General features: G+C 49.1%; 1 protein-coding gene across 3 annotated transcripts in view; it reads left to right on the top strand.

Annotated features, from left to right (window-relative positions):
• Window positions 1–24,643, top strand: part of ZZZ3 (zinc finger ZZ-type containing 3) — a 65,672-nt gene extending 41,029 nt beyond the window's left edge. For 2 of the 3 annotated variants that reach the window (XM_066597810.1, XM_066597809.1), the window contains exons 2-12: window positions 5,026–6,488; window positions 10,763–10,901; window positions 13,062–13,209; window positions 13,389–13,498; window positions 14,639–14,707; window positions 16,232–16,333; window positions 18,478–18,573; window positions 18,927–19,091; window positions 19,997–20,131; window positions 22,072–22,172; window positions 23,082–24,643. In XM_066597810.1, the coding sequence (XP_066453907.1) occupies window positions 5,077–6,488; window positions 10,763–10,901; window positions 13,062–13,209; window positions 13,389–13,498; window positions 14,639–14,707; window positions 16,232–16,333; window positions 18,478–18,573; window positions 18,927–19,091; window positions 19,997–20,131; window positions 22,072–22,172; window positions 23,082–23,226 (2,622 nt within the window). In that variant the 5' untranslated portion in view covers window positions 5,026–5,076 and the 3' untranslated portion in view covers window positions 23,227–24,643. Of the gene's footprint in view, window positions 1–2,748; window positions 4,123–5,025; window positions 6,489–10,762; window positions 10,902–13,061; window positions 13,210–13,388; window positions 13,499–14,638; window positions 14,708–16,231; window positions 16,334–18,477; window positions 18,574–18,926; window positions 19,092–19,996; window positions 20,132–22,071; window positions 22,173–23,081 lie in introns of those variants that run through there. The other variant, XM_066597811.1, reaches the window with a different exon arrangement.

Here is a 24,643-nt window from a genome sequence, read left to right as displayed (position 1 = left end):
CTGTGGGCGGGGTCTGGGGATGCGGTGTGGACATGGGGTGGCTGGGAAAGTTGGGGTTCCCTTAATTCGGGGGGCGGGGTGGGGTTGTAATGCTGGGGGTCAGCTGCTACCTGTGGCTGGTGTGAAACTACAACTCCCAGCATGTGTGACAGAGCTGGCATGCTGGGAGTAGTAGTTCTCCAGCACGCACAAGCTGTTGTATAAGGTGAGTAGTGAATGAAGTCCCCCGCTGCCGGACGCAGTCCCAACGTCTCTGGACCGACCGCATGGCCTCCTGTGCGCCGCACGATGGAGCTCGGAGACCCCACAACCGCGGGCGCCGCCCACCCGGAGCAGTACCCCTCGTTTAGACCGCCAGCGCGCCGTTCCTGTTGGGGTTTTCCGTCATTCTGTTCCGTTTTTGGAGCAGCGCTACGGAAAAAAAACTGGAAATCTCATCGCTGCTGCTGGACGATCCGCACGGAGGGCGGCGCACCGCGGACGTCGCTTCACTTCGCGGATTTTTGCTTTTTGCAATAAAATAGGCAAAATCTGCGGCACAGTTTAGCGCATTTTTTTGCCGATTTTTAGCCAAAAATCTTAATTGGACGGCCCTCGTGAAAGTGCCCGGAGGAGTCCGCAGAGCGGCGCATATAGAACTGCGCCAAAACGGAACCGTCTTATGATGGAACCAGATGGCGGTGAGCGGGTGTAACCTGTGACTGCGGGAGGCCGCGGTTATACGGAGCGATGGCGTTACGAGGGAGGCGGTCTGAGCTGTGCCCATCGCCTGCCCGGGTACTGGAAGTCACATGGTGGGACGATCTGCGGGAAATCTGCCCCTAATAACCGCCGCAGAATCCGCGCCTTTCAGCCGCCCGTTTTGCCTCAGATCCGCCCGCAGGTTTAGCTTTTTTTTAATGGGAAAAAAATTGTGTGCGTAATTTCGGTGCATCTCCGCGTGGAGACGGGACCTGGAGCCGCGGGTTTCCGCGTTGTAATTCTACACGTGGATTTTGCCCGTTAACGGCGCGGCAGAAAGACGCGGATTTTGCTGCGAATTTTAAAGGCTGTTTGCGGGAAAAAAATCCGTGTTGAGCTCCGCCGTGTGACCGCGCCCGGCGCCCGCCTTCACCTCGGTGCACTGTTTTTGCTCTATGAATGGAGCCCATTTTGCGCTCATGAGCGTAATCCACCGCAGCGCCGCGGCGATTGGAATGGCGGATCAGTTCCAGTTGTGTTATTCTTCTAGCGGAATTCCGTAAGTGTTTCGCGCGTCTCCTCGTGTTTTGCGCTCACACTTCCGCACCCCCATTGACTTCTGTGGGGACCCTCGGAGCGCAAATCCGTAGAAGGATAGAACACACTCCAACTTTTTTTTTTTGCATGGCCGAATTGCGCACGCAAAATCTACGCCGGCGAACAAACCCATTGAAATCAGCGGGTTCTATTCACTGCATTTAGAAAGCGTGAAATCTGCTGCGGACCTGCGCCCAAATCCTCCGCCTGCGAACGCCCCCTTAATACCCCCCCATTCTCCTCTTCGCCCCCCTGCGCCCGTCTGACCGTCTGCAGGGATGGGCGTGTGTCTGTGCCAACGTTTCTACTTCATGCACACGCTCTGCTGAGGCGGCAGGATTGTAGAGCTGCGGCGCGTGAAAACCGGGCAGTGAGGGAGCCGAGAGCGTCGGCCATGACGGCTGCAAGTAATGACTGGAGGGGGGGAGACTGAAAGTGTCAGATGTGAGACCCCCCCCTCTGCGCCGCCATACGGGTCTCACAACAACCTCGCCCGTCCGTCTTTTAGGGTCAGAATTCTTGGCTGATCCGTTCGTCGTTCTGGAAGTTGGAGCAGAGATGGAAATAAAGAGTTAATGAACTGTTGGCAAACTTGTGACATGTTAGAACTAATGTATCAAAAGTTTTGAAGACGGAGGTGTAGATGATTCCAGAACTCTATGCGGCCATCTTCAGGGGCGGGGAGACGCTGATGAGCGGGATGGGGGCAGCTCTGGAGGGAGCGCGGCAGCCCCTTCATCTCAGAGATCAGCGGCGTCTCAGCAGTGGGACCCCCAATGAGCAAAACTTTTGAGGTCGCTTTGACATGTCAGGCGTTCGTACCCGCTGTCACACCACTGCTAACGGCTCTTTCCTCCGTACTCGCCCCCGTTCCCCTATACCGGTTCATCTTAGATTTAGGTCTCGGCGCTGTTAGGCCGCTGTCACACGGGCGGATTTGAATAGCAGGATCTGCGCTCGGCGTCCGCACGAAGGATGCGCAGCGCATGGCACGCAGTGAACGTATGTAAAAATCGCTTTTTCCTTCACACTCAATTGGAAACGAATTGCGATTTCTGCGAGCGCAGGAAAAATCCCAGCATGCTCCATTTTGCTGCGGACGGCCTCCCATGAAGTCAATGGAGGCCGTCCGACCCGCAGCCCATCCGCAATTAACATTGCGAATAGGACTCAAGTACCCGCGTCATCGCCTTTTAAAAAAAGAAATCTGTACTGCGCGTGACCGACGGCGGGCATCTGCATTACAGAAAGAGAAGGCACGCAGAATCTGACCCGTCTGTGTTCGACGACCTTAATGTGTCAAGTGGGCGGTCCCCACCACTCACTTCCAGTAGGAGGTGATGTCCGGATTGATTGACATTTAGTGGTGGAGACCGCCCACTTGACACTTTTACAGCACCTACAGCCGAATCTAAGGAGAGTAGGTAGAGGGGAACAGGGGTGAGTAGAAAAAAAAGAGCAGTAGCGGTAGTCTGTCAGCGGGTTGCAACACTATGTAGCTGACCCTTCTGACAGGAGGGCAAATTTAAGGAGGGGAGTGGAAAAGAGTGGCGGTATTATCCGCAGGGCCGCGGCTGCTACGCGATGCACATAGCCTGCAGACATAAGGACATGACTGGTCGTCTTAAAATATTCTAGTTTTCTGCAGCCACCAGTAGGGGGAGCTTTACTGTATGCAGATTTATTATTGAGCTCAATGGAAGCTGTATGAATTTGAAAGCAATTAGCTCCCTCTAGTGGCAACTGCCGGCAGTTAATGTAATCTAAGGGAGGACTTATCCCAAAATCTAAAGTTATCCCCTATTGATAGCTGTATGATTGATGGAGACCACTACCCATCCTGAGACCGGCGCCCTGTGTGGTCCTCATCGCTGTGATGACGCATTCCCCACTTGCAAGGACATTGGACTTTAGATTTTGGGATAATGTCTTTTAACTATTGATGACTAGCCGATCAGCAGGGTGAACAGGCAGCAGCACTAAGGTGAGCCCCCCACCGCAGCCCCTTCTCAGGCCTATCACATCACCTTCATTGGTCACGTGGCCTGAGAGCAGGAATGGGCTGTGCCTGGCATGGACTGCAGCGGCGTCGCTCTCCTGAGCCCCGCGTCTGTTATCTGCATTCAGCTGCATTGTTCTCAAGCGGGTCTGCAGCTGAAAGAATGCTATTAGCGCTACCCGCGGAGAACTCAACGTGTGGTCCTAATAAACAGGAATGACGGTTTTCAAGCTGGCTTGAAGTCAGCGATGAACGAAAAGTGCACGATGGGCGCGCGTGTAGACACAGCGATTATCGCTCAAAAGATGGTCAGGCCATATAATGGCTGAATCGGTATGGCTGCAGGGGCGGTTAATGATGGCTAGTAGGGATTGCAGTCAGTAGGTCAGGGAGCATGTTATCAGGGGGTACAGAGGGGTTTGTTTAGGGAATGCGGTATGCCTCCCTGAAGAGGTGCGTTTTTAGAGCACGCCTGAAGTTTAGTGTGTCCGTGATTACCCGGATATTTTCTGGTAGCGCGTTCCAGAGGACCGGTGCTGCTCTGGAGAAGTCTTGGAGGCGGGAATGAGAGGTTCAGGTTAAAGGGGCGCTTAGTCTAATTCTGTTAGCGGAGTGGAGGCTGCGCCTGGGAGGTGGATTGAGATGAGGGAAGCAATGTAGGGCGGCGCGGTGCTGCGGAGGGCTTTGTGGTGGCGAGTTTGAATTGGATTCTGTATTTGAGGGGCAGCCAGTGCAGTGACCGGCACATTTATGTCAGCGCTGCAGAATGTGATTTCCAGGCCGCCCCGTGGGGCTGTTTTTTGAAGGGGTTGAGTCCTATAGAGGAATACATTATCCTACAAAAAGTAATTGGACGCCCGAATCACAAGTAGTCATTATTCCCATATGATGGTACTCAGTGGGGCTCCTTTGGCCCTGATGACATTGGATACTCTCTGTGGCATACTTTCTACTAACGTCTGATGCACTTCAGCCTCTATTTCCCTCTATTCATCCTGCAAATTTCTGCCGAGTTCTCTCAAAGATGGAAACTGTTCATAATTTCTGACCCGATGTTCCAGATATGTTCAGTAGGTTCAGGTCGGGACTGTGTGCAGCCGGTCCAATCATGGAACATCCGTATCCTCAAACCAACGGAACACAGCACTGGATTTGTGACGAGGCGCGTTGTCTGGTTGGAAGTATGGCCGACCCTTCTCAGAGTACTGTCACACTGTCAGCAGCACATTATTGTCTAGAATGTCAGGGCACCTCCATGTTCATGGGTCTTCTACTACAACCAACAGACAGACCGTGCCACAAAAAACGTCCCCAGACCATAACAGCCTCTGCTGTACGTAACTGTTGGTACAACACACTCGGGCAAATAGTGTTTCCCAGGATCCCCCACACCTAGGTATGTCCCTCTGACGTGAAGATGGAGTAGTGTGATTCGTCACTTCATAGAATGTTCCTCCCATTGCTCAACTGCCCAATGATGACGCTCCTCGCACTAGTGTAGATGGGCCAATGCATCTTCTTTGAGAGAACTCACCAGACATTTGCAGGATGAATGGAGGGAAATATTAGCTTAAGTGTATCAGAAATTAGTAGAAAGTATGTATTGCGTCATCTTGCCCATGTTTCTGGGTTATGATGACTGCAGACTCAGAATATGGAGAAAATGTCACTTTTGGTAGAGTTGAAGGAACAAATCTATAGTTTTACCGCCCAGATTTACTATTCTGACTTCTCTCTTTGTTTTGCAGGTTTCCCAATGAGAGGATCATGTCGATCTCACAGTTGGGGTGATCCATAGCATGGCTGCTTCTCGATCGACTCGTGTTACAAGATCTACCGTGGGCTTGAACGGATTGGACGAAAGCTTCTGTGGCCGCACCCTGAGGAACCGCAGCATCGCTCACGCCGACGAGGTCGTCCCTCCATCCCTTCTAAGATCAAGATCTCCTAAGAAAAGGCCTGAACCCGCCCCGCTCCAAAAGGGAAACGTCCCCAAGAGCGCTGAGGTGAAGCAGTCGGCTCCTCGGGAATCTTGGGTGAGCCCAAGAAAGAGGGGGCTGTCTGTGTCGGAGAAAGACAGCAACGAGAAAGACAGCGTGGAAAACGGCGACAAAAAGCCCAGCGCTCCGCTGTCGCCTGTGCTGAAGAAGATCAAACGCTACCTGCGATCCGGGGAACCTGGCAGCCCGGAGGAGGAATTGTCCAGTACATTGCCGAAAGAGCCCTTGGAGAGGAGGAACTCGGAGTCCGACAATGAACCAGAGACTCCCCGTCCTAAACGAGCTCATCGATGTGTTCTACTGGATGATAGTCACCAAAGGGAAGTCAAAACCGACTCCGCGGCGGACGAACTCGTGAAAAAGACCCTCCCTGATGGCGACTGTTTTAACCATCAGGCCATTAACGGTATTGACAATGAGACTGCTGCTGTAAACTGTAATAATCACCCGTCGGGCGGGGGTGTTAAACCGAATAATAGCAGCGTGTTCCCACCCTCCAAGGAATTAACCGTATCAGAGAACGGGAGCTCGTTAATGCCCCGCCCCGTGCCCGGCATCTGCAAAAAGGACGCGCTTTCAGACCATAATGTGCCTTGCACACACTCCGAGGAGCAGGCAGATAGACAGGACCATGAAATAGTTAATAACTGCATCAACCAGACCAATGAAGCGGCCGGGGCGGACCCCTGCCACGCCGAGCCGTCGTCGACAATAAGGGACTCCGAGGAGGAGCTGGACGTCGTAGGCGACAGCGGCGCGAAAGAACAAAAACCTCCGAGCCCTGCTCAGGACAAGCCGGGGTCGGTGGAGTCCATGTTGGATTCGCCGGGGTTGGAGGCTCTTGCTCCTTTGGAGGCTTTCTTCTCAGACACTCAAGAACATAGATATACTCTAAGAACTTCCCAAAGGAAGCCGGTCAAAGACGGCCCGTCTCTTTGCGAGGAGAACGGGCAGGTGGAGGAGGGTCCCGGCAAGAACAGCGGACTTGTCACCGCCCTGAACGGCTCCGGGGTTCAGCAGGAAGATGTCGGTTGCGACAAAAAGCAAAACTTTGCCGTAAAGTGTTCACAGGAGAAGCCCGCCTGCCCTGCCGCCGAGTGCGCCGCGCCATCCGCCAGGGAGAGCGGCAGCATCCAGCCTGCGGAGGAGGAGGAGGAGCCTGACGTCTACTACTTCGAGTCCGATCACGTGGCGTTGAAACACAACAAAGAGTACGTGTAACCATGGTAACTTTATTTTCCGCTAACCGGTATTGCGCCATTGTTTCAGATCCTGAAGGTTTTCATCAGTTTCTGTTGGTTTTTCTGTACGTTTTTTACGTTTTCGGTAGCAGACTTGGGTTTTATGATTTGTTTGCAAAGTTTTAATCGCGGGAGCTTGTAGTTGTGGAGGCTTCTGTAGAGACTGCAGCGCAAGCAGGAAGACCATGGCTGCCATGAAAAGTATGGCGGTCTCAGTACTAACAGGATGTAAACATTGAAGAGGCCATAGCGCCCAGTAGAGCCCCCCGGACCCTCACTGTTCAGACATTTTTGGGCCTATCCTGTGCCGTGTCAGTGTATGCAGCAGGCTCAGGGCCGGACCCGCTACATACCCTGTACATGTCTGCTGGGCTTTGACTGCTGACGCCTGGCTGGGATTGGAGACGACTCCTATCCCAGCCGTTGGGATGCTGTTGTCAGTACTAACCGCACCATTTAAATGCCCTGACTGAGGGAGCTCCCTCTGTTTTTTTGAGTATCACCCATATAACAAACTTTTGGAGTAGCATTTGGTTACTGTGGTAGTCTGGACACTTGTGAAGACTCCCAGGCCTGCCATGGATTTTTACCTATTAAAGGGGTTATACCAAAATTGCAGACTGAGGAGTGGACTTAAAGGGGAGCGCTGGTCGCACTAGTGCTCCATTCACTGTCAATGGGACTGCGAGGATTCCCGAGCGCACCCTTCAGCCCTGATGAGATGAATGCGCATGATTGGCCAGCGTTTAATTCTTAGTGATGTCACTGCGGGAGGAAAAGTGATCCCCACAATGACAGGAGAGCGGGACACGGGAGTTCTGTTCTGGAGATCGGTGGGGGATTCAACACTGAGACCCCCACCGATCAGCAAGTTGTCTCCTGGGGAGAGGGGATGACTTGCAGTTTTGGTACAACCCCTTTTAAGCCCTGACTGTGACTTAATAGATGCATTAAATGTGCAGTATACTGCAATACTGAAGTATTGCAGTATATAGTACATGCAGATGATCGCCAACTGAAGTCTCTTGCAAGGGCGTAAAAAAAAACTTATACTGGACGGGGCTGCTGTGGCCCCTTCAAGCAGCTGACCAGAGGTGCGGGGAGGTGGACTCCCACAATCTTCTATTGATGACCAATCCCTGTGGTGGTTCTTCTAAACCGGACTTTGGTCACCCTAGAAGCCTTACAGAGTGACCCAAGTCTGGGGTAGTTGGAGTACCACATTATAGTGATGTAAAACCCTCCTAAGTGCAGCGCCATCCATCATGATGCCCAGGGGGCAGAATCCTCCTGATATGATTGCGTTCGCGCATTCTGGGGCATCTTCTCTTCATTGTGCCATTCCTCTGTTATTCCTCCTGAAAATGGATGAGTAGATTGACAACTGAGTGTTACCCTTCCCCTTGGCAGTAGGGATGATGGCGGGTCCACATGTCACTATCCATGTGGGGTTTGGTTGGTTGTATCCCTGTATTATTGAGTGCTGTGTGCATTCTGTGTAACAGACACTAGATGGTGCTGTTGTACCACAGTTTGTCTGTATGGTATCAGCTGCATCCCCTGTCTGACCCAGCAGTGTTTATTAGATGCCAGGCTGTTATCTCATGCTGTGAGGTCGGTTCGGTTCGCACGTCTGTGTTTATTTCCATTCTAGAAAGCCGGAGCCTAGAACCCAGCGGAGCGGCGGATCGCCCCGTTATACTCTGCGGGGCCCGTTCATGGTTTAGGTTTCCAAATTCTGACCAGAGTTGTACCGTGTGAACGAGGACTGAATGTTATCTTTTTTTTTTCTTTTATTAATCCACCAGCAGTTTTTCTGTAATTTTTGGCACCTTCAGGTTTTTCCGTGTAGAAAAAGGGACCAGTCGCATCCGCGGAGCGCTGCGCACGCCATCCGTGTACCGAAGGCAGTATCCCTTCTTTGGTGGTGCACTTATATATGACCGGTGTAGAACCTGCAGAGGGGTCCGGAGCTGTCCGCTATACATGAACTAAACACAGTTTACTAGTTTAACCCCCGCTTACCCGGCTTCAGGGTAGGATATGGGGAGTTCTGCCATCCCCATGGCATTTAGTGGTGTGTATTATGCCGCAAAATTGGATCTGCTGTGTATATGAAGCGTGTTAAAAAAAACCCGCAGGTTTGAGAGACCCAATAGAAATCAGTGGGCTGTTAGCACCGTGCGTGAAAAACACACATGTAATACGCGTGATGGCGGCGCCCGATGACCTGCTCCTTTACTCTCCTCCCCAAATTCATCTATTGTTCTGTTACACCAGGTGCCTTCGCTGCACAAAAATGTAAATTACTCCTGTTTACTGCAGGAATTGGTATTGGTGGTTCTCTGGGACTACATTACTGGTGAGCGGTCCTCGGGATTGGTCATCAATAGTTGATCGTCCGTCTCTCGGGGTCTCCATTGAACAGCTAATTGAATAGTGAGTGCTGTGGGAGCTTCAGTCCATACCAGGCACAGCGCTGTACATTGCATAGTGGCTGTGCCTGGTATTGCAGCTCACTTCAATGGGACAGAGTTGCTCTCAGACCATGCGATGTCCCTGTCCTAAGAAGAGGCTGCAGCGCTCATGTGGGGGCCTCAGCTTCTTCAGTGACGACCCCGAGCGGCGGTTCCCGGCCGATCAACTATTGATGAAGTATCCCGAGGACAAGTGGCCAGTAGTCTGATAGATAGGAGACCCGTCTGCAACCTGACTCCAGAATTGCTCCTTAAGGCTGTGTTCACACAGGGTGGATTTGCCGCGGAAATTCCGTGCGGAATTTCGCCGCGGCAAATCTGCAAGTGGCCGCTAATTCCGGGATTAGCCAGTCACGTGGACGAGATTTCTGAGAAATCTCGTCCCCATGGGACGGCAAATCTGCTGTGGCTAAGCCGGCAGAAGCCACTCCTGCGGCACGGATTTGCCGGCTGCAGCATGTTCCTTTTATTTTTTTTTCCACTGTGGCCATGCTCTCCTCTATGGGAGCGCCGTCCACAGCGGAAGAGCAAGAGGCCGGGCCGCTTCAAAGCCGCCGCGGGTTCTGCTGTGGCGGTTTTCCCGGCGGAAATCTTGCGTTTTTTTTGCTGCGGCCAAACTGCGAGATTTCCTCCGAGAATCCGCCCTGTGAGAACCCCGCCTAAGACCCCCATCCGGCCTGTATGCGACAGCCGGGGGTAATTGGATTCCAGACACATCCGAAGCGTCTGACCGGGGTTATGGATGTCGTGTGGCTCAGTGAGCTCTGCTATTTCCGTAACCATTCACTTCAATAGGATTTATGGAAACGCCGCAAGACGGATGTTTATGTGATCCCTAGCCGGGGGTGAGGGGGACGGCACACAGAGGGGTCTCAGCTCTACCATGAAAGGACTAGGTGAGATACCCCTTTAAATTAAATGAGAAGGTAATAAATTACTCTCTATTAAAGGGGACCTTTGCTATTGATACCACAGAAACTGCTCAGAGGGGAAAGTAAACACTCCTGTCCCAGTTACTGATGATGATTATACAAGTATAATAGAGGAGATCACAGCTCATCCTCCTGATAATAAACTGCCATCCTACCTCCCCAGCACGCAGAAATGGTATAACCTCAGCTAATCTTGTGCTGATGCATCATGGGATTGATTGAAAGCTAAAAAAAAATCTCACCATCAAGATGGTGGCTGATTAGCATCAGACTGGGGGCGGCACTGCACAGACCTCCAGAGTGTTACAGGCAATCAGGTGAAGGGGGCAGGGATGGGAATGTGCTTTTGCAGGAGTGGCCCTTTAATTACCGCCTTACATAATATGCGTTATATCTGACAACTGTCTTGGGTCTAATTACTTGGGCAGTTGAGTAAAGTTAATTGTTCCCTGTTATCAGCCATGTAAGACTGGCTCTAGATCTTTCTAAGCATGGCTAGCCGTTGCCAGCATTGGGTTTAGACCTGCCTGGATCCTACGGCTTCCAACTAGATGAGCGGCATCATATGTATGTGGCAGCTGTTTATCTCCACTTCCGCCATGGCTGCCTCTTGCGGACATGTGGTCTAGAATTGGGGGTTTTGTTATATGATGGTCGTCTGCGAATAGCGTAAGCACGTTGTTCGATGGGTTTGCCAGGAAGAGGGTCAGAGGATCAGTTTGAGGACGCGTGCTCCAATGGTGCATATTCTGTTTTTTCTCTGTGACCTCGGATCTCTTCCCGCTCGGACTTATCTTGCTGTTTCCCTCATAATTCTCTTTTCTTGTCCTCGCAGCTATCAGCGGCTCCTGCAGACGATCTCGGTGCTGGAGGCGCAGCGCTCGCAGGCGGTTCTAGATCTGGAAGGATTATCGCAGCACCAGAGGGACGCCCTGACCAACCCCATCGGATTTGTGGATAAACTTCAAAAGAAGGTACGCTGTGCCCGGGCGCCTGTGAGGGCGGACGCTCCCCCGACGCCTCCTATGCCCGTCTTTTCCCTGCATAAAAGACAAATGTAAATGTCGCGGCCGGCGGCTGCGGGGTTAACGGGAGAACGCAGTCTGCATCTATTTACTGCTAGAAATGCTGCAAGCACAAGAATGCTAACGGGGAGCCTGCAGACCCCGTAAATTAGCGAGACCTCCGAGACGCTTATATGGAAGCTCTTTAGTGGGCAGTAAAAGATGTTCAATCCATTTACTATCTGACTTCTCCGCTGTGATCTGATCACTTGTAGTCGCAAAGCATGAAGCTGCACTACTGAGACGGCCCTTCGGACTACTTGCATACATCCGAATCATCATCATCTATATTCTAGCGGCACCCCCCTCCTAACTTCAGCAACTTTTGTGACCACTTTCTGTACGGTAGTTGCTCGGTGTTAAGGTGCATTAAAGGGCCTTTCCAAGCATAAATACTATTGATGACCTATGATCAGGATAGTTAATCAATAGTTGATCGGCCGGGGTCCGCTGACCGGCATACACCCACACAGCTGATCGGCCGGGGTCCGCTGACCGGCATACACCCGCACAGCTGATCGGCCGGGGTCCGCTGACCGGCATACACCCGCACAGCTGATCGGCCGGGGTCCGCTGACCGGCATACACCCGCACAGCTGATCGGTCGGGGTCCGCTGACCGGCATACACCCGCACAGCTGATCGGCCGGGGTCCGCTGACCGGCATACACCCGCACAGCTGATCGGCCGGGGTCCGCTGACCGGCATACACCCGCACAGCTGATCGGCCGGGGTCCGCTGACCGGCATACACCCGCACAGCTGATCGGCCGGGGTCCGCTGACCGGCATACACCCGCACAGCTGATCGGTCGGGGTCCGCTGACCGGCATACACCCGCACAGCTGATCGGCCGGGGTCCGCTGACCGGCATACACCCGCACAGCTGATCGGCCGGGGTCCGCTGACCGGCATACACCCGCACAGCTGATCGGCCGGGGTCCGCTGACCGGCATACACCCGCACAGCTGATCGGCCGGGGTCCGCTGACCGGCATACACCCGCACAGCTGATCGGCCGGGGTCCGCTGACCGGCATACACCCGCACAGCTGATCGGCCGGGGTCCGCTGACCGGCATACACCCGCACAGCTGATCGGCCGGGGTCCGCTGACCGGCATACACCAGCACAGCTGATCGGTCGGGGTCCCGAGCGGCAGATCCCAGCTGATCAGGTATTGATGACCTATCCTGGGTCAGCGGAGGCATCTTTACACGGCACAAAGTTTGGGTAAAGACAAAAATGTCATACTAATGTTCTTGCCTGATTACGGGGCTGGGTAAAGCACCCCTTCCTGCAGCCACGTCATAGGATGGTACTGCCCCTTTAAGACGCCCCTTTGAGATGGGCTTGGATTATTTTCATGACTATTGTTCACTTTTCCGAATTGTTTAGGACTAATTAGAGAATTTCTTCTTCCTGCTGGTTACTATGGTAATTGATATCACCATGGTGATGAGAATGCATGGATACCAGCCTGTCTGGAGGACGAGGCAGAGGATGCACAGGAGACAGTAAATCCTTGCAGCGCTGCTATGTCTGTACACGTCTCCATCATGAGATACCGGACATTTATTGTGATGCGTCGAGAAGCAAATTGTGTCACCATAAGTCATTTATTAGGGTACATTGACATGTAGCGGATTTCGGATGGAATACCACCCCAGCGGTGCCGATTTTGATGCAGATCCCCCACAGACTCCGCCCCCTTCAATTAAAAGGGTGAAATCTGCAGTAGATTTGCGTGAAAATTCGCACCAAAACCCACCGGCACGTGTGAATGCACCTTTACCATGATTTTAGCCACGGTGGTGGCACTGCAACTCCCAGCATGCCTATGATTGTTTCCGCACCAGTCATCTCTATGAGACTGCTGGAAAGAAGCACAGCACTTGGCAATCTCTGGCAGTCCCATAGAGGTGAACAGAGAGGCAGTGCAAATGCTTGACCCCCACCCTGTTCATACGGTGGGGGGGGGGGGGGGGAGCAGGAATCCTAGTGGTTGGATAAGGGTTACATTTATATCCTGGAAAGACCCCTTTAAATGACGTACCTGCTCTTATATTCTCTCAGATGGATGTCGGGATTCCTCGCCCCCAGAGGATCGTCCAGTTACCAGAGATCGCTTGGGACCAGTACACGACCACCCTCGGGAACTTCGAAAGAGAGTTCAGAAATAGAAAAAGGAACTCGAGGAGAGTGAAGCTAATCTTTGATAAAGGTGAATAGTCTGTGGTGTTCAGTCACCGACCGCCGGACAGTTCCCCCATGTCTGAATCTGTCCCTTTAGCCGCTTTAAAGCGGTGGCCTCTAACCTGTCGCTCTCCACCTGCTGCAGAACTATAACTCCCAGCATGCTCTGCCAGCCGTAGTAATTTCCCCTGTCGTTTGGTGTTACAGTTGGGTTACACGCCAATCCTCAGAGAGCCGGAGACAAGGAAGGAGAACCGTCATCTTACTCTGTGCTACCCCAGAGCGACAGTCAAGAAAACTCTGCGAGCAGCTTACAGGTGAGCGGTTGGGGTGGAGCTTACAGGTGAGCGGTGGGGGTGGAGCTTACAGGTGAGCGGTGGGGGTGGAGCTTACAGGTGAGCGGTGGGGGTGCAGCAGCGTAGTGTTCAGGGTTTACTGTGCGTGTAATGAAGCATGTAAAGCAGACTTAAAGGGATCCGTTCATTATTACTTTTTTTAAATCTGAAGTATTTTTAACCCCTTCCTACCCCCGTGAAATAAATAGCAGGTCATTCCAACAAACATCCCTGTTCTACTAGTTTGGACACAGGAGACATGCCTTCACCCAATATTGCTTGCAGATGGCAATGCTGGGGAAGAAATTGGACTCCAGTTGTTTTTTGTTTTTTTTGCGATTTAAAAAAAAAAAAAAAGTGACATGGATGGACATATAAAGCGGACACACGTGACGCACTGATGGATGCAACATGGGCATACATGCAGATTAACATCAGACTAGCTTGCATGATTCTGATGTCTGTCCATCGCAGTGTTACACTAGTGCTGCGCTTCATCTATAATTACATTATCAGCGCTGCACGCTCGGCTTCTGTTTCTGCTTAAGGAGCAAAGACTGCAGCCTGTGAATTGAAGCCGCATGCGGGGTGAAGGGGCGACTTCTCACAGCGTCCCCGGTCGGAAACCAAACTATACATCATGTTCTTTTTCCCACTATGTGAACAGTGTACAGAAAAAGTATTTTTTAAAAATGCCAGAATTGCTAGTTTTTGTTCACCCTTTCTCCCCTTTCAAAAAGAGGAATAAAAGTTAAAAGTGGTGAAAAAAAGCCTAAAATAAGCAAGGCAAATAAAAAAATAAAAGAAAATCTTGGTAAAAAAAAATTCAGTACATTTAAGAAATGCAACTCGCCCTGCAAAATAAGTTCCAGCTTTTGAATCGCGGCCTCGTTGTGTATCGAACTAGATCTCCTCATTGTGCTTATTCATATTTTCAGATATATGAGGCACTGTAGTTTTCATATTGGCCACTAGATGTCAGCAGAGCAGGTGAACCGTACTGTGCTGTGAATCTGTATCTGACTTCTTTATCCTGGGAGCCCCCACAGCTGCAGCTTCTGAGACCCCTGTGAGCAGCTGATGATATGGCCTTATTAACTACATTGTTGTGTTGTCCCACAGATAAGAGGTCGGTTATGTCTGGACTCCAAACCCGGGACCTTCAATCAGTTGTGGACTATAGAGGAGCAGGTAACACACGGCATACTGTAATATGTGTGTGAGAGCAGTCAAATCTTTTCTTATTTGGGGGGCCCATCTAAGATCACAGAATATCTGACTGCTGGGACCCCCCATGGTGAGGGAAACTGTTGCAGGCAGGTGTCAGCTGTAGGCAATGCCTTGTTTGAAGCAGGATCGACCCCTAAGCCCTCTCAATTCAAACCCCAAATCTTCATGATGTAAATGTACGCCCTGGAGCATTAAGGGGTTAAAAACGATTACAGGGAACTAGAATATAAAGTTACGGCAACAACCTCCAGAATTGTGTGTGTGTGTACGTACGTACGTACGTACGTACATACATACATACATACATACATACATACATACATACATGTCTATTAGGAAGGAGAGCTTCGAGTCTCTGGATAACTTGGCTGACTTTGTTGTTGGCTACAGGCTCTGCTGTAGAAATGGGCGGCATCTCAATGGGGTGGAGGCAGCTATGCTGGGGGGCGAAGATGGCTAGAAGGTTGTAGGAGTGTTTAGACTAGGGAGAGAGGGTGGGGGTAACCTGAGAGATAGAGGGGAAGACAGTGTAGACAGTGACCTGCGATTAAGTAAGGGAAATGTGGGTGGAGCAGTGGGAGGAGTTAGAACTGGATACACCCAATATAAAAAATAACCAAAACATTGCAAACTGTATGGTGACTAATGGTAGAAGTCTGACCAATAAAGTAGACTACCTAGAAGTAATAACGTCTGAGGAAAACTACAACATAGTGGGAATAACGGAGACCTGGCCGGACGAAAGCTGTGACTGGGTGGTGAACTTACAGGGTTACAGTCTGTTCAGAAGGAATCACAAAAGCTGGAAAGGGAGAGGGTTTGTCTTTTTGTAAAATCCTGTTTAAAGCCCACATTACGGGATGATGTATAGGAGGGTTTTTTTTTTTGCCTTCCTTTGAATCAGCATGACTGAGTAATGGGCTGAACTGGATGGGCGTATGTATTATTATTTTTTTTTTTTTTCAGTCTTACACACTGTTACTATGCAAGTTACTTATCCTGTACTGATCCTAAGTTACATCCTGTATTATACTCCAGAGCTGCACTCACTATACTGCTGGTGAGGTTATATCCTAGCTGATGTAAGTTTGAGCTCCTGTACTTTACAGTGTAATCATGAGGCTTCCCAGAATCAAAATCTTAATAAGCTCTGTTCAGACATCGAGACAGCAATTCACGCTGGGAGATTTGAGCTCTGAAGTCAGCAGAATTGTGATTGAAGCTCTTGAGTATAATGCAGGCTGTGCTGAATGGTGAGGTGGACCAATGCCCATTTCTAGAACAAGATTGTTTTCCCCCCCGAAGTCACCACTAGTGGTTACCAGCTCATATATGTCCGTTTCTGGGACCTGCTTTCCCCCCAGCTCCTTACATCCTGGTCACGGCATCAGTTTCCGGAACGTTCCCTGGAGCTGTGTGGTTGAGCTACAATAAGGGTTGGTCTCGGTGGCGCCTCTTGTGTTCTAACGAGTTTTATCCATTTAGAAAAAACTGGAGCAGCTTCTCTTGAAGTTTCCACCAGAAGAGATTGAGTCGAAGAGGTGGCAAAAGATTGCGGACGAGTTAGGAAACCGGACCGCCAAGCAGGTGACCTGTACTTACACTAGCTGATATACCCGACTCTGCAGAGGTGTTTACCTGTTGTTGGCATTGTGAATGTTATGAAGTTGGGGTCACTTCAGAGGAACAAAGGAGTAAAATGTGTTCACCATTTTGCATGATTCTTCACGTTACCCAGGAAACGCCATGTTGAGGTGATTCTTCTCAGTGTATATACATAAAGATGAGGCAGATTCTCCTCTGTATATATACATAGAGGGGAGGTAGATTCTCCTCAGCATATATACATAGAGATGAGGTAGATTCTCCTCAGTATATATACATAGAGGGGAGGTAGATTCTCCTCAGTATATACACATAGAGATGAGGTAGATTCTCCTCAGTATATATACATAGAGATGAGGTAGATTCTCCTCAGTATATATACATAGAGATGAGGTAGATTCTCCTCAGTATATATACATAGAGATGAGGTAGATTCTCCTCAGTATATATACATAGAGATGAGGTAGATTCTCCTCAGTATATATACATAGAGATGAGGTAGATTCTCCTCAGTATATATACATAGAGATGAGGTAGATTCTCCTCAGTATATATACATAGAGATGAGGTAGATTCTCCTCAGTATATATACATAGAGATGAGGTAGATTCTCCTCAGTATATACGCACAGAGCTGAGGTAGATTCTCCTCAGTATACACGCACAGAGGCGAGGTAGATTCTCCTCAGTATACACGCACAGAGGCGAGGTAGATTCTCCTCAGTATACACGCATAGAGGCGAGGTAGATTCTCCTCAGTATACACGCATAGAGGCGAGGTAGATTCTCCTCAGTATACACGCATAGAGGCGAGGTAGATTCTCCTCAGTATACACGCATAGAGGCGAGGTAGATTCTCCTCAGTATACACGCATAGAGGCGAGGTAGATTCTCCTCAGTATACACGCATAGAGGCGAGGTAGATTCTCCTCAGTATACACGCATAGAGGCGAGGTAGATTCTCCTCAGTATACACGCATAGAGGCGAGGTAGATTCTCCTCAGTATACACGCATAGAGGCGAGGTAGATTCTCCTTAGTTATATACAAAGAGAGGGGAGGTTAATAATGAAGTTGCGGCTTATCGCTGTTGAACAATAAATTTCTCAAGGCCTGCTTAGTACGCCTCCACGACCTTAAGGTAATGTGTGGGCAAAAAATAATTTCCCTAGGCTCTATGGTTTCTGAGAAAAAAATCATCTCCTGTATCACGGTTTTTCGCGTAAATTAAAAAATCAATTTGCCACTCCTTTACTTTTCCTAATTAGGACCTGAAGACTGGTCATGCCAAATGGTCGTATCTGCAGGATGATAATCCTCCCAGGACAAGACATAGGGGCCCCCCTGTTCCCCACATTCTGTATAGTGCGGGCATTTTTGTGCACAGATTTTAATTTGGCGTGTAAGGAAAAATGGAAATGACTGAGGGCCATGATACCAAAAGTTTGGGAACACGAAAGCCTGTCATTCGTCTAGCGGTGGCCTGATTACTTGTGACATTATCTGTCACAACAATCACCTGGACCGCAGCGGGGCAGCAGTGCTGGATCCTGGCAGACGCAGAGAAGTAATTATACGTCAGTTTTCTCTCTGCAAATACATGGTGAAGGGCCAATAACGTCAGAGGAAACCCCTCCTCTGTGAACCTTTTACATGCTGTAATCAACATTGATTGCAGCATGTGAGGGGTTAACAGGGATCAGAGTTCTCACTTATCTCCCCCCCCCCATCCCCTTCGCTGTTCTAGCAGGAGGTTGGCTCGCAGTCGGCTCCCGCAGTGCATGGCACATACTCAGCTTCTGGGCTCGCACCATCCATAGGACATATATGTATGTCCATTTGCGGGACCTGCTTCCCACCCAGGATGTACATTTATGACTGGAAGGGGTTAAACATTGTGCTTATAAGGGTTTTTTAGAACTTTTACTTTTGATGACCTATCGTTGGGATAGATCGGCAATAGCTGATAGGTGGGGCTCCGCCACTCTGGATCCCGGACGATCAACTGTTGATGATCTATCCAGAGGGGTAGGAACTCCTCGATGCAGAGGTTACTTCGCACCCTTCGCCGTATCACGTCTGATGTCTGTAGATGAAATGTCTGATCAGGTTTCTCTAATGTCGACAGGTTGCCAGCCGAGTTCAGAAGTATTTCATAAAATTGACCAAAGCTGGTATCCCGGTGCCAGGACGGACCCCGAACCTCTACATGTATTCTAAGAAGGTAAGCGGCGTCATCTCCACTCATGCTTATAGTCTTTCGGCAGGAGGCCAGAGCTTTTCCAGCTTATTTACATATGTGCAGGTTTTGTTTTGCACTTCAGGATGCTACTGACATAGGAGATGCTTCATACAGAGCCTGGCATCCAGCTGGATAGGACTGTCCTTTTCAGTTGGATGCAGGCATAGTGTAGCAGCGCCCGAAAGGTCTGCACAACTGAGTGATTACCTGCAGCTCTGCTTGCTACCATTCCTTACTGTGTAGCTGAATGTTCTATGCTGCACTTCATAGCAGAGGTCTCCTACTGTTCTTACCGGCTGCTTCGGGTTCTATATGTGTTCTTCTTGTGCCCCCAGGCATCCAGCAAACGGCAGCACGTTCTCAACAAGCATCTGTTTAAACCTTCCACCTTCATGACTTCCCATGAACCTCCGGTGTTTATGGAAGAGGACGACGACCACTCCAGTTTTCACAGCCGGGACCTTGATGCTGCTGCTGACGAGGACGACGAGGACATTTCGGTAACTAACTTGTATGGTTTTAGGCTTTATATACATGTCTGTCTTATAGGGGTTTTCCCATTGGGGTACGTCACACCTAGCTGAATTTGAGGTTCATCCACAACAGACTCCGCAGCATGTATTGCGCCATTTGATAACCTCATTAGATTTCACCTGTTCAATTGAAGGGGTAAGTTCTGCTGCAGCAAAGTCCACACCAATTCAGCTATGTGTGAACAGATCCTTTAAGACGTTTATACCCTATTCACAGGGTGGGGAATAAATGTCTCATCACAGGGGATCGAACTAATCAGACCCCAGTGATCCTGAGACTCTCACATCCAAACGCCCCATGTGAATGGAGTGGAAGTTGTGTACATCAGCGGTCCCCAACTCCAGTCCTCAGGGACCACCAACAGGTCATGTTTTCAGGATATCCTATGGCAAGAACAGCTGTGACAATGTCTGAGGCTCCGGCAATAATTACATCACCTGTGCAACACTGAGGAAATCCTGAAAACATGACCTGTTGGCGGTCCCTGAGGACTGGAGTTGGGGAACACTGGTGTACATGACTACTTCTCCAGTCACTCCTATGGGAGGTGGAGATTGATGCACATGGCAATCTTCCTTCATCCCGTAGAATTGAATGGAGAGGTCATTCATGCAAGTTCCTTTCCATTTGTATGTGGCATTTGAGGTCTGCTGCACTTTGGATCGCTGGGGGTAAGGGGGGGTGCACAGCGGTTGGACCCCCAGTGGTCAAACATTTATCCCCCGTGTGGTTACTATCCCCCACCTTATGGGTATGGGTAAGTGTCATGGGAAAACCCCTTTAAAGATCTATGTGCACATGGTCTGCAGTGCTTTCCACCAACTGGAGACTTCTAGTTTGCCATCATTGATGCCGGTCTTCTCTTCCTCAGGATGAGGAGACGATTCCCCCTTCTTACCGAGGACTCGCGGAATATAAAGAACTACTTGAACTTAAGAAATTAAAGAAGCAGCGACTCCTAGAAATGGAGACTGAGAGCGGCTTTGTGCAGCACCTTGGCTTCAAAGTAAGTTGGATGATCTGTCCGATAGCTTCATCCTGCGCTCCGGTCTCCTATGTTGCAAGCAGCAAACTTAATTCCCAAGTGTTGCTTAAAGAGACTCTCAGCTACTTTGAACCTTTAAAGCTTATGAGCTCAAAGTACCTGACCCACTTGCTTTCTCCGCTATTCCCTGGGTGTCAGCGCTTTGAGCGGCGTGCTGAGTGGTCCTCTTATTCTAAACTTGGATTGGGAGGACTACTTGGTGCGCCACTAAGTGAACTGCAGCAGTCGGCTTCAGCACTGACACCGGGGAAATGGTGGGGAAAAGCCGTTAAAACTTACATTACCATGATCAGCGGGTCGGTTTTTTTGAGCCCATAAGCTTAGCTTTATAGGCCACAAAGTAGCTGACAGATTCCCTTTTAAAGTATTTTGCGTATTTAGACATTTTTACTTCCAGGGGGCGCTGTTTCCAACGTTAATCTGGGAAATAAGAGAATGTTTTTACACAAGTGGATTTTGATGGTGACGTTACAAGGACATTATAAATGTGTGTGCAAAGTGGCACGCTCAGGAGGACCAGAAAGGTTAATTGCATTGACTGCCTTTTGCTCATTACTTACCTTATGCTCTATTATACTCCAGAGCTGTATTCCCTCTTCCCTGCTTGTTCAGTGTCTGCAGGGCTTCCTCCGGCAATCTTCATTCTGGGAAATGTTGTCTTTTATAGTATTTAGTATTACTGTATAGTAATAAACACTGATTGATCGCTGCATTCGGAACAGCTGGCGTGTGACATCTTGTGATCAGGAACGAGGTACCACATGATGGCTGCATCAGATAATGTGCTGACCTCTCCTCTGCGCAGCAGAAGGCAACATTTGGCGGTCATGGGTAAACGTGAGTTGACTGACTTTGACACCGGGCAGGTTGTTGGTGTGATGTCACATTTATCATTTGTTCCCGAACCGGAGTATCAAGCGTCTTCAACAGGCTTGTGGTATCGTAGTCTGGGGAGTGTTTTCCTGACATGGCCTAGAACCATTGGTCGTCATACCATAAATCTTGAATGGTGACAGCCAAAGACCATCAAGGGTGATTCTGATGACCCCACGTCAATGTTAACATCTCTGATGACACCAGAAAAATTGTCAGAGGACATTGGACACACGGCAGGAGGTCATCTGGAGTAAGCCGTATCCCATGGGTGACACCGGTGGTGTCATGGTCTGGGGAGCGATTTATTGCTGTGGCCTAGAACCATTGGTCATCATGCCACAACCGTTGAATGGTGAAAACTACAGGGAGCTGCTAGCTGACCATCTGCACCCGTATCTTCAGGAAGTCTTCCCCGACCACAGTGCCATCTTTCAACACAACAACGCTCCGTGCCATCGAGCTGGGATGACTAGGAAGTGGTTGGAGGAACACGACAATGAATCCTCCACACTGCCTCGGTGCTCAAACTCACCGGACTGCAACCCCGTGGAACCTGTCTGGCATCTGCTGGAAACGATTGTGAGATCTGTTCCACTTAAATGTGTACCAACGGATCGGCTGCAGCGGGCACGGGGCGAGATGGGTATAGAGGATGTCCACTACCTTGTGGAATCTGTTCTACAATGTCTGAAAGCCATGATCACCCAAAAAGGTGGACCAAGCCGTTATTGCGTAAGAGCTCCTAATGCAGTGATCCTTCGATGTATAACATTGGAAGAACTACAGTGATTGATTGTCCTCCTTCCACTGTAGTGAAGGTGTTGGGGAGGGGGGGGGCAGGGGTTTTAGTGTGGGGGGTGTCTGACCACAAACTTACTGTTCTCTTTTGACAAGCAGCAGAATTGTGCTTGCAGCTCTGGATGTAACTCGGGATCAGTACCGGATAAGCCAACGCTGCATCTATAAAGTTACTCAGTAGTACATATAGCTCTAATCTGTGGTCCCTTCTTCTCTTTCTATTGCAGTGTGATAATTGTGGAATAGAACCAATCCAGGGTATTCGGTGGCACTGTCAGGACTGCCCCCAGCAGATGTCTGTGGATTTCTGCGACTCGTGCTCTGACTGGTGAGTGTTCATGCCGGAGCTGCAATCACTTAGCTTTATCAGCCACGGAAACTTAAAGGCAAGTGCCATAATACGGTCGGACCCAGATGCACCGCAGCGAGCCATAACCAAGCGATGTGTTGTGCCAGATGCATCCAGATCACCACGGTCACATGTTCAGATGTTCCCATTGTTAATCCCATGATTGCACATTATGGCATCTACTGATATTCAGGTCTAAGACACGGCTGGACGGAGCTTTAACCACTTCACAACCGGCTAATGTAAATCTACGTTGTGCGGTCGTGACGAGTGCAAGGAGCGGGCAAGCGAGCCAAGTCGGCTCCATCTCCGGCAGCGATCGGCTGTTTCTGACCGCCTTCAATAACTGAGCGCTCTGATCGCGGCAGTTAAATGTTTAGATGTTGTGGTCAAAAATAACTACGTGGTGGGGGGGGCGCGCAACATCCAAAAGTGTCTATATACATATTTGGTATCACCATGTACATAACTCTGAACTAATAAAATATCACAATATTTAGCATGGTGCTTGGAAGGCGGGGACAAGAAAACGACAATAAAATGACAATTCTCTGGTCCTGAAAGGGTAAATTAGAGAAACAATCGATGGCCTTTTATATGATCTATAACTATCATAAAAAATAAAAAAAGATAGAGATGTAGAGGAAGATATATATATATGTGTGTGTATATTATATGTATGTGTGTATAATATACATATATATATATATGTGTGTGTGTGTGTGTGTATATATATATATATATATATATGTGTGTGTATATTATATGTATGTGTGTATAATATATATATATATATATAAAATCTTATAATATATGTAATATAATTATATAACCTTTTATAATATATTTCTTTTTCTTTATACATTGATTCCTGTTGCTTTTTTGTAGTTTATACGAAACCCAAACCCACAAGGAGGATCATCACCTGGAGCCGGTGTACAAGGCAGAGACATTCCTAGACCGAGATTACTGCATGCCGCATGGCGCCAGTTACAACTACCTGGACCCAAACTATTTTCCAGCAAACAGATGACGCGAGCGGCCAGAAACCACTTTGGCGCGGTAATCTCTCTCCAGACGCAAATGGCAGCGGAGCGGTCATCGGCTTCCGGAAGTTCCATGACTGTCTCTGAAGCCCCCTGCTCTCACAGCATGATACCTACGTGGAAATCCAGCTCCATTATACTCCACCTGCACCTACCGCAGTAGAACATTCCACGGGCGCATAATGACCTCACCTACCCGGGAGCGAGCCTGCCCCCTACTGGCAGCCTGTTCCAGAACAACATAAAAGTCACAGTGCACGTTATGGACTCGGGACATTTTTTTTTTCTTCCAAAGGCTTCCGAAAAAGAGAAAAAAAAAAAATTGGTCAAAATGTGAACTATTTATATTAAAACCAGTTTACTAGCTTGCAGTTTTGTGAAATATTTTTTTTTTATTCCTTTTTTTGCACAGAAACTGAGATTTTGAGAAGGTTTTAACCAATCACAGTGTTCGCTTAGAAGACGCTACTGTTAAAGAAAAAAAAAAAAAAAGACAACAGAACTTTATGACTTTTTACCCTCCCCTCCCCCAACCCGTACGGATTAACTCCAATCTTTGCTTGAACTATGAGCTGCTTTTACATGACGGATGATTAACTACAATCAAGCACTACAGATTGGCGTCTGTGGCTGCTTCTTTAACCAGCTCGTCCTGTGTGTGTGCGTGCGTGCGAATGTCCGAAAAATTTTCACTCAGATCTATTTTTTAAATGTAATGTTCAGATGATCATGTGACGTGTACAAAATATGGTGAAAAAAGTGCCACTTGTAGTTACTGTGTAAAAGTCTAACACTTTCTTAGGTCCTTCCTAGAAAATACACAGCCTTCTGCCTCGAGACTTTGGGGATCTTCAATGCAGCCCACCCAAGGACATAAAAAAAAAAAATGAAAAAAAAAACTCCAAAAAATATATAAAAAAAAATTTAACTGCCTATTGTAAATCCTCTATGTATTGTAATTTTTTTTCTCTTTTTGTAGTCGCACAAAATCCATAAAACAGATTGTATTTTTATTAATATTTAAGCAAATGGTTACATAGATCTATACGGAGGAGCGGCACACGGGGACGTGAGCCCTTATGTGTTACAGGCAGAGTGTGAAATGTAGGCGTTGTATGGAAGACCGGGGTAATATATGGGAGGCCGGACATGGGGAATAACATTATTTCATTGTGATATTCTATATGTTACAGGCCGCGTGCGACCCGAGACGCTGGACAGAACGGCAGCGTGTGAAGTGATTAATATGTCACATCTCCCAGGCATTCTAGGTAATGCTAAAAGGCGAATCGGCAAAGTATAAAATACTCCCAACAGAAGCCGACTGTGGCCCCTCACATCCCTACCTGCACCCCTCCCCTCTGTTCCCGCCCCCTCCCTCCCCTCTGTTCCCGCCCCCTCCCT

Source organism: Eleutherodactylus coqui, chromosome 3 (genome assembly GCF_035609145.1).
Source record: "Eleutherodactylus coqui strain aEleCoq1 chromosome 3, aEleCoq1.hap1, whole genome shotgun sequence".
In the NCBI taxonomy this organism is placed as follows: Eukaryota; Metazoa; Chordata; class Amphibia; order Anura; family Eleutherodactylidae; genus Eleutherodactylus; species Eleutherodactylus coqui.
The sequence above is the reverse complement of the archived record's forward strand: the minus strand, read 5'-3'. Positions and strand labels throughout refer to the sequence as shown.